The 10,145-nt window shown below is 55.8% G+C and overlaps 1 protein-coding gene across 1 annotated transcript; it reads left to right on the plus strand.

The window, feature by feature from the left end:
• Positions 1-706: 706 nt before the first annotated feature.
• VSIG8 (V-set and immunoglobulin domain containing 8) lies at positions 707-8,303 on the plus strand. The gene is made up of 7 exons (XM_007461286.1): positions 707-755; positions 4,442-4,617; positions 5,175-5,376; positions 5,500-5,718; positions 6,471-6,590; positions 6,926-7,103; positions 8,021-8,303. The coding sequence occupies exons 1-7, from the start codon at positions 707-709 to the stop codon at positions 8,301-8,303; spliced, it is 1,227 nt and encodes a 408-aa protein (XP_007461348.1).
• Positions 8,304-10,145: the final 1,842 nt, after the last annotated feature.

A 10,145-nucleotide genomic window follows, 5' to 3' on the forward strand; every position in this document is an offset into this window, starting at 1 on the left:
TTTGAAGTCTTGGGGCCCTTTCATCAGCCGGCACCTCCCCTCCAGCCCCAGTGACCCCTTCCCTGGTGCCCTTTCCCACAGACTTTGACCTGGGTGGGAGGGGGTCTGGAGGGTCAGGGATAGGAGGAGGGGACCGCAGTTTGGAATGCTGGAGCCTGCGCTGGGCGGGCGTGTCAGACACCAGTGTCCTGGGATCAGTGTGAGCCCTTCAAGGCCTGACCACCCTTCCATCCCCAGCCTGTCTTCTCCTTCCTCTTCTGCATTTCCCCTGGGGAAGGAGGCAGTAAATGTGTGGTGAGGGGAGCCCCGTGGACACTGGAAAATTGGGCAACTGTCGTCACCCCGAGGCTGGGGCCGGGAGGAAGTGGACGTTTAACAGGTGCCTAATTACATGTCCCGTTGGCCGTCTTGCACCACTGTCAGCATAGGGAAGAGCTTGGGGAAGGGCTGGGTAAGCCACTCTGTCACCCTGCTAATTAGGGCTCCTGGGACTCCTCCCCAAGGCGGGGACCAGGCCCCCTCCCTCTCATAGTAATAACTGGCTGCTCCCCGGCCGCCGGGCCCTCACTGCACCTTCCTGCCACTCCGGGCAGCATCTGGGCCTTCAGCTCCCCCTCCGTCTACTGGTCCCTACAACACCGCTGGCCCCATAGCCACCGGCCCCAGGAATCCCAGCCCAGGAGGAGGAAACGCTGAGCCTAGAGACATGAGAGTCCGCAGAGCATTCCACCTTCTGCTCGTGTGCCTGAGCCCAGGTATGGGGCTGGGGAGGGGCAGGGGGGCCTGCATGACGCCGGATGGGCAGGAAAAGGGCAGCGAGGGGCTCACAGAGGAACCTGGAAGGTGGACTGAGATGCCTTCTCACCCTCGCCCTGCTGCCACCGGGGTTTGGATGTTGCTAAGGGGGCCTCTCCCCAGGAGAGCCCTGCACCTGAAGGTTTGGGGCACGTGTTCTTGTATCGTTCTTCATCGTGTCTGTGAAAGTGTGGGGCTCATACGTGTATGCACATGTTGTGAATGGGAGCATAGTGCTCACCCTGAGTTACTGGGGGATCTGGGGGTGGGGTAGGAGGGGCAGGTGAGCAGCAAAGCTGGCTGGGGGTTGAGGAAGAGCCTGGGAAAGATTCCCTTTCCATTGATCTCTGTGCTTCCAGCAGGAGGGCCTCTCCCCCAACCCTGCTTGCCTTGAGAGGGCAGAGCCTCAGGCTGGTGGAGTGTGAGTGGGCCAGGGAGAGCCGGGGCCTGAGACCTCTGCTCAGGGCCCCTGTGCTGTGAGAGTTCCAGGGTAGCACCCACCCCCTCTAGGATAAGCCTGGGAGGGTGCGGAGGGTAACTCCCAGAGCCCCTTCCCTGGGGCACGTCTGGAGGGCAGGGCTCAGGTTTGGATATCATGGCTGCCTGCCTGGGATGGGGCAAGTCCCAGCAAGGGCCCATCTGTGTGGGCATTGCTGGAAATGGCTCTGAGACCCTCCTGGGGGTCTGGGTTCAGGCTAAAGGGGCCTGGGGGAGGAGCTCAGGAAGTGGGGAGCATTTTCAGCCTTGGTGTGAGAGTGTGAGTATGTGTGAATGACTGCATTTCTAGCAGGATGCCTGCAACACCCTCTCTGTCTGGCAAGAGCTGGCCGGGCAGAGCTCACTCAGGAGCTGTGCTGTGGGGACCTGGGACATCTCTGTGTATAGTGTGTCTTAATGTCATAATGCACCAATACCCTCTGTGGGAGCCACCTTTTCTCCCCTCCCTTTTCTTCCCCTCCCTTCTCTTCCCCTCCCTCATCTGCAGAGGGAGGGTTAGGAGCTCTGGAGGAAGCTGAAATAGTCACAAAGGACTTACAAGCTTAGAGTAGACATGGCTATTGAGGTGTCTCCCTCTTTCCCGGCGAGCCTGTTGTGATTTCCTTCCCTCCCTCCAAGTCTCTGCGCCCACCTCTCTCTCCCACTCTGGTCTTCTTCCCTCCCTCCAGCCTCTCTCTTCTCTCACATGCCCTGGAAATACTTCCTCAGTGCCACAGCAAGAGGAATGAAGGTGAGACACCAGGGACGACTTCCCCAGGAGAGCGAGGGGTGCAGAAAGGCTGGAACTCTTGGCAGGAGGTTGAGAAAGCTTTTAGGGAGACGGAAAGGCTAGGGTGAGGCTCCCTGGCCTGGGACAGGGGCAGACACTCTGCCTAGTGCAGGGTGGAGGCACTCTCTTCCAGCCTGTCCTTCCTTCTCAAGCCCCCTTCCCGGAATACTTACCTTCCTGTCCGGCTGGCTCCCAGGGCATGGAGGCTGTTCTCTTGTCGTGGGTTGCTTTCGGCAGTCCTTCCCCAGGGTGGGGCCTCTGCTCTCTGCTGAGTTCTGGCTCATTTCTGGTTTGCCTTGTGACAGCCCAGGACCTGGCAGATGGCATCAGGATCCTTATCTCAGGAGTGGGCTGGTGTTAGCTTGGCCTGGCGCTGGAGGAGGCATCACCAGGTCCTGTTAGAGCCCCCAGCAGCTAGCCTGCCTGCTCTGGGTTAACCTGGAGCCTAGGGGGGTTAGGACGTGGCTGATGGCCCAGCCAGGATTCCGAGGGGCAGGTTCAGTGATGCCTGAGTTGTTAGGGGTGTTGAGAGGGTGCCTGCTGGCTCTCTAGGGCCGGACTAAGCTTCTGCGGGTATGTTTGGTCTTGCATGATTACAAATGCGGGGCTCTAAGTGTGCACAGCAGGTGTGCCTTCTGGATTAATACGCACTTGTGTTTGTGTGTAGATGTGTGTCTGTATGGACTCGACAGTGTGTGTGTGTGTGTGTGAGAAGGTGGGACTGCATAGGTAGGTATCTGCATTTTGAAGGCTTATAAGAGTGTGTCTATGTGTTGACCTCTTTGGCTGTGACAGTGTGCAACTCTGTGTGTGAGATGCTCTCCAAGTGTGAAGGTGGTACCAGGAGAGAGCCAGAGAAGGGCAGAGCACGATGAGTTGCTGAGACCAAGGGCTGGGGCTCCAAAGGACTTGCTGCCTCTCACAGGAGAGTGAGCCAGGCTGGGGGAGGGGCCGGCAGAGGGAGGATTGCAGGAGGCTGGGAGGTGGCATGCTGCCAGCCTAGCCAGGGTTGGGGCCCTGGGCACACCTCCACCTTCATATTCCTCTCTAGGCCAACCGGTTGGGGCTAGCACTTGCCTGGGGCTTCAGGTTAGGGAGGGAGAGATCAGTCCTGAGCTTCCAGATCCTGGCTCTTCATCCCAGGCTGACTCAGTGCGGCTGAGGCTGGCAGTAGCGGGAGGGGCCCCAACTGGAGCGAGCACGTGGAGGTGGCCACACGATCACACAAGTGGAAGGACTCAAAGCGCACAATGCCACACGCCTTCACGCGAGGCTCACCAGTCCTACAGATGCGTGTGGCCATGGTCCCAGCACCATCACTCACTATCACACACAGACCCAGCTAGGCTCCTGGTCACAGTCACGCACAGGCACGCACTATCACTCAGAGCACTTACACAGCCAGGCACTCACTGTCACACGGGCATACAGCCAGAGTCACACGCTGTCATACACAAACATACAGAGACATACGCATTCTTCTGCTCCTTGGGCTGGAAAGGGATTCCAGGGGCCACGGTGTCCATCCTCCTGCTTCTAGACACGACCAGCTCACTTGGCCCAGACAGAGGTGGCTTTTAACCAACGAGCCTCTTCCATCAGAGCATTTAACAACCCTATGTGCTCCATGTGTCTGTACACACACACACACACACACACACACACACACACACGCACGCACATGCACACACATGCGCTGTCATGTAAATATATAAGCAGACACTCTACCTGGTCATGTGCATGAATCTCCCTACAGTACACATAAGCAGCCACAAACACTCGTAAACGTGCAATGTACATATGTGTATACAACCATACATGGATACACAATCATGCAAACATACAAGCATTCTTTTTTTTTTTTAAGATTTTTTTGATGTGGACTGTTGTTTTTAAAGTCTTTATTGAATTTGTTACAATATCACTCTGTTTTATGTTTATGTCGCGGTTCCTTGGCTGCGAGGCATGTGGGATCTCAGCTTCCCGACCAGGGATCAAACCCGAACCCAATGCATTGAAAGGTGAAGTCTTAACCACTGGACCACCAGGGAAGTCCCCCATACAAGCATTCTTAACAGCTATATATATATATATATATATATATATATATATATACACACACACATATATACAAACTGTATAGATGCAACCCTACACAATCATACAATACAGACATGCTTACACAAGTCTGCATAGACATGCATCTATCAATTCATGCACATACCTATGCACACGCTCAGAGCAGCCCCTCCTCGTTGTGGAACCCCCACCGAGCCCTGGGTTGCCACTGACAGGAATGGTGGAGGGAGGGGGGCTGAAGCTGACCACCCAAGCCCTGGTCCTGCTCCCCTTACCCCACCTGCCCTGCCTGTGTCCTAGCACTGCTGCCCGCTGTGCAGATCAGTGGGAATGAAAAAGAAATCCTGAACGTGGCAGAAGGTGACAGCGTGAGACTGAACTGCCCCTACATCCTGGACCCTGAGGACTATGGTCCTAATGGGCTGGGCATCGAGTGGATGCAGGTCAACCCAGAACCCTCACGTCAGGAGAAAGTGGTAGGTGCTGGGCACAGGATTCCCCTTACTCTACACTTCATGGTATCTACCTGTTGGGCAGCCAGCACCCTGAGGGGAAAAGCAGGGCAGATGAGAAAACCAAGGCCTTGAACTTCCCCCAAGCCTTCTCAGAGAATGAGGGAAGAGGGAGGAGCTCTGTAATCACCAATCAAGTCAGCCAGTCAGTCAGCTTCCTCCCACCCCACTCCAAAGGGAAGATGAGGCACTGTCTTGGCCCAGACAATATACTTCCAGCTCTGATGATAAGTCTTTGATTTTGAGTACGAGCCGGCTGCTCTGTGTGCCAGCAGCTTTACACACCTCAACCCGTTTAATCCTCACAGGCCCCTGGAAGGTAGACGTTAGGCAGATAGTGCTTGATCTCATCTGATCTCACACATTCTATTGAAAGTCAGTGGATCAGGCATCATCGTTCCCATTTTTCAGCTGAGAAAGCTGAGTCTCAGAAAAGTTCAGTGCATTGCCCAAGACAGCCAATGCACAAGGCCTTCTTTGGCTCTCCCTGTCTCACCATCTCTGTTTTCTGCTCTTCACAGTTCCTTAGTTACCGGGACAAGAGGGTCAACCATGGCGACCTCCCCGATCTGCAGAAGAGGGCCCACTTTGCAGCCCCAGATCCCAGCCAGTACGATGCCTCCATCAACCTCTCGAACCTGCAGGTATCCGACACAGCTACCTACGAGTGCCGGGTGAAGAAGACCACCGTGGCCACCCGGACGGTCATCATCACTGTCCTAGGTACGACCGGACTCCTCTGAGCTTCTCTTCCCCAGACGTCAGAGCCAAGGGCGGCTTGGCCACCCTGAGCCTGGCTCTGCCTCTTGGCTGGACCCTGGCTCACAACTGCCCCCTTCCCTGCAGCACGGCCTATGGTGCCCATGTGCTGGTCTGAGGGCCTCATGTCATACGGCAACAATGCGGTGCTGAAGTGCCTTGTCAGTGGGGGCAGCCCGCCTCTCACCTACAAGTGGAGAAAGATCAGGGGGCGCACCTACCCCTACCGTGCCAGTTCCTACCAGTCCCAGGACACCTTCCAGTCTGAGGTCTCCTACGACGAGTCCTACAGCTCCATAAGTCAAGGTGAGGGGACCCGGGGAGAGGGGAAGATTGGGACGCTGGGTCCCACTGGGGCTTCCCTGGTTCATCAGTGGCGCCAAGTCAAACATAAAACCCCTGTGGGAGACCCCTCCTCTGAGCCTGTTCCAGAAGCTGCTACTGAGGGAAGAGGAGGCAAAAGGGGAGAGTCAGTTGAAAGCAGTATGGTTAATTTGGAAAGAGCGTGGTCTGAGATAGAGCTGGGCTTGAATCCTGGCTGGACCATAACTGGCTACAAGGCCCAGGCAAGTGGCTTCACCTCTCTGTGCCTTAGTTTCATTCTACAGTATATGAAAAGGGAATGGTAATGTCTATCTTCCAGGGGCGTGTACGGATTAAATGGATGAGGCATATAAAGCTTCTGGCACAGGCAGAAGCTGCCTAGTACTCACAGTCAAAGACTACCAGAGCTGGAAGAGACCTTAGACTTCCTCTGGTGTAACCCTGTCCTCGCTGTACAAATGAGGAGACCAAGGCTCAGGGAGGGGACATATTTCCTTAAGGTCACAGAGTGAATTCATGGTTTCTCTCCTGTTGCTGGGAAAGGGTTCCTTCCTTGCCTCTCTGTTTCAGCAGGGAGAAGGTGACTCACCTGGAGAGTGGGGTGGACCTGTGTGTGTGCACACACCCTTCCCTCCTTCCATGCCCCACCCTGCAGTGGTCTAGGCTGGGGTGAAGCTCTCAGAGACCAGGCTCCTCGGTCTCACCATAGCCCTCTGATGCTCCTTCAGTTTCAGGCATGAACTATGGTGAGCTGGTGTTGAAGGACCTCTCCTTCAAGGATGATGGGCTGTATCAGTGCACAGTGACCAACCAAGTAGGCAACAGCGTATGTGTGGTGGAGATGAAGGTCTCAGGTGGGTGCAGGGGCAGTGGCCCTGGAGGCCCCGTGGCTGGGAGGGTTGGACTGGAGAAACTTGTGCTGTATATTGGAGCCTCAGCTGGCTCTGCCTTCCCACTGCCATCAGTGCATAGCTCTGCCAGGGGCAGCTGGGAAGCCCTGGGAGAAACATGCAGACATGAGGGGTTAACTTGCATCTCCCCATATATTCCTCCCTGTGTGTCCAGGGGCCCTGAGATCCCCTGGGTCCCCCATCCTCTTTCCCACAGACACCCTGCCCCTGCAACTCCTGGTTAGCCAGGCATCTGCCAGTCTGCAGAAAGCCTGACTAATCTTTATTTCTCTCCCCAGGAGCCTGGCACATAGGAATAATCGTTGGCGCAGTGCTGGGCTCTTTACTCTTGCTGGGCTGCCTGATATTGGGCATCTGGGGGCTCGTCCGTGGCTGCTGCAGGGGGCCCCCCGGTGCCTTCTGCTGCTGTGGCCAGGTCCGCAGAAAGGCCTGCTGCGACTTGCCTAATGATATCAGGTAAAATCTGATGCATGCTGCTGTGCTGCAGGGGGATGGAGACCTGCCCCTTCTCACCCCTGCCTGCCACCGGCTGGCTGGGACCCCCACCCCAACCCTGCCTGCCATCGCCATGGAGTGCTGGACCCCAACATGTTGACCGGCCACTCGTCGTATTGTGTTTCTCTCTCCCGCTTCCCACGTCCAGTCTTCACTTCTGCTTCCCTGCCCTCCATCTCCCTCCCGTCTTTGCACCTGTCTGTCTGTCTTGTCTAGACTGTAAGCTCCTGCAGGGCAGGGCCTGTATTTATTTTCTCACTTTTCCCCTCTATTGCACCGGTGAGAACTCTTGGACGTGCTTACTTAAGAAGAGTTAATTAATATAAATAATAGCGCTAATAACTTATATTAGAAACAGACTAGAAATAAAAATAGAACAAAACTAGCAGTGCTAATGATTGCAATGCCCTGGGTATGGAGGAAAAGAGAGAGAAGATTAAGAGGCAGGTAAGGAGAAGAGAGAGAGGGGGGGGGGGGGGAGAGAGGGGGAGGGCAAGGGCAAGGTTAGTTAAGGAAAGGACAGGGAAAGCAGCTCCTTCTGGATCTCCAAGGTGCCCTCTCTATCCGAGCCGGCGGTCCTGCAAAAAGATCAGAAGGGGAGTGGAGCGCCTAGATGGGGCTGCCTGCCCACCGTGGGCACGTGTGGACAAGCCCTGTCTGGAGGGTGGGGATGGTGCCCCCGGGAGTCCTGCGGGGTCGTTGGCCCAGGAAGAGGCAGAGAAAAGAGTAGGTCGAGGCTGAGGTTGAGAGGCGAGGAGGGGAGGCGGAGGGAGGCGCGGGAGAGGAGAGGTTGCCAAGAGCCCCCGGCTCTGCCCAGGCCGTGCCCACGCCGCGCGGCGGAGGAGCCCGCTCACCCGCGCGCCTGCTGTTTTCCACAGAGAGGACGACGTGGCGCCCGGGTGCAAGGCCAAAGGGCGCGGCAGCAGCGTTACCCAATTCCTGGGGTACCCGATGCAGAAGATCAGGCACTCCCTGAGCCTCAAATACGCGCCTCATCACTGCGAAGTCCCCGAGGACTTGGCCCTGGCGTCCAGCGCCGCCGCCGCCCCTCTAGACTCCAAAGCGGACCAGTCCCAGGTCTACATCAAGGTCGAGAGTGCAAAGCCAGCCGACTGCGCCGCCGAGGGGACGCTGCCGTGCAAGGATGGCCTCCTGGTGTGAGCGCGCGGCGCCCGGCTCCTGCCCGGCCGGGAGGAGGGTGCGGGCTCTCTGCCTGCAGCTGGGGACGCGCTCGGGCCTGCGCCGACCTCGCCTGCCCAGGGCCGCCCGGCGGCAGGGGGCCTGGAAGAGTTTCCCTTGGGAGCTGAGTTGGGCGGCTGCTCCTCCTCCCCTAAAGGGGGAGGGGGAGGGGGAGGGAAGAGAGGCCATCTCGGCCCTCTCCGCATCCCTGCGGCCCTGAGGCTCGGGCAGAGGGAGGGAGGAAGTGTCCGAGAGCGCTGGAGGCCGGAGGCCAGGTGTCCCCAGCCAAGGCAGAGAGACCCGGGGGCCGGGTGGGTGGGGGTCTGGACTGAACTGTGCGTGTGAGGCCTGAGCTCCGAGGCGGCAGTGTTAGCACAATAAAGAAAATGTAAGACTCGAGACTGAGGTGACTGTGGTTCCACGGAGGGTTGGGCATGGGGTCAGGGTGGTGGGCCCTGCTCAGGGATGGGGGGGGGCGCGTTGCTCCCTCTGTCGTCCCGCATCATTTCTGCACCATTTCCCCCCCTCCCCCTCCTTAGATCGGGAACAGTTAGAGCTGGAAGGGGCTGTCTAATCCTATTCCTTCCCTATGCAGATGGGGAAACCGAGACTCCTCAGGCTTGATTTTAAATCCAGAATCCCACTTTTCTCTTTTATTCCAGAAATCAAAAGAAAGGAAACAAGGTACTGGCAGGGATGACCTCTCTGAATATTCCCTGACCATTCTCAGCATCATCCTTCCTTCTCCCCTTACCTACGAAATCCTGACTTCCTTCTCTCTCCCAGATGTATGCCATCCTTCTCAAAAACCGGGAAGGGTTTCAGAGTCATACTCTGGGGGTAGAAAGACCAAATTCATCTAACCTAGTCCCTTTTTTAATGGAAGGGGGATTGACATTTATTGGACACCCTCTGAATTCCAGGTACTTTCCCATATTTTGTCTAATTTAATCCTTACTTTAATCCTATGAGGTGCAGTACCCATTATATAGATGAAGAAACTGAGGCTCAGAGGATCTAGTTATCTTAACCAAGGCCACAAATGTAATAACAGGTTTTGATCCAGGCATGTTTGACTCTGGGACATCAGGCTTTTTTCTTTGACATTTGAATTCCTTCTACTGCATTCCTGACAAAAGATATTTTCTTGACAAAAGACCTCTTCTTGAATACCTGCAGTGGCATCTCATTACCTCCCAAAGCAGCCCATTTGGCCTCTGACGGTCAGAGATATGTCCATATTTCTCCTATTCAACCCAATTTTGGACCCCACATAGTTTTTATCCCTTGGTCCAAGTTCTACTCTTAGGGAGCCCTAAGCATCACATTTCCAATTCAGCTGCCTCTAGTGGACCAAGTGGCTGTACTCCATACAGGATGACTGCAACAGGCAAAAAAATGGACCGATGCCTAGTCTAGGGGTTGAGGGTCTTCTGAAGAGCATAGTACTTGAAGGTCACTCTGTTCTACCTGCCTCTGCCCAGCCATCTGCCTGTTGAGACCCCAGGCACTTCCTTTTCTTTTTGCCTCTTCTTCTCTTGAGGAGAAGCTGGGCTTCCTAATTCTTTCTGCTTCTACCCTGTGGCCATGTGAAGTGTGGGGTATGGATGGACCTCAGAGTTTGTTGACAGAGGAAGCCCCCAAACCCTGCTTGGTTGTACATAACTAGGAAACCCTTCTGGTTGGCTTGGGTGTTTGCAAAAGCGTGATGGCATCTCTGGTTCTGCCTTGATAGAGCTTGGGAAGAGAAAGTAGAGATGATGATGGGACAGAGGGAGCCAGGAACAAATGTCTTGGAGTGAGGGCGTGGAGGTGGGGATTATT

Source organism: Lipotes vexillifer, unplaced genomic scaffold (assembly GCF_000442215.2).
Source record: "Lipotes vexillifer unplaced genomic scaffold, Lipotes_vexillifer_v1.1 scaffold581, whole genome shotgun sequence".
NCBI lineage: Eukaryota > Metazoa > Chordata > Mammalia > Artiodactyla > Lipotidae > Lipotes > Lipotes vexillifer.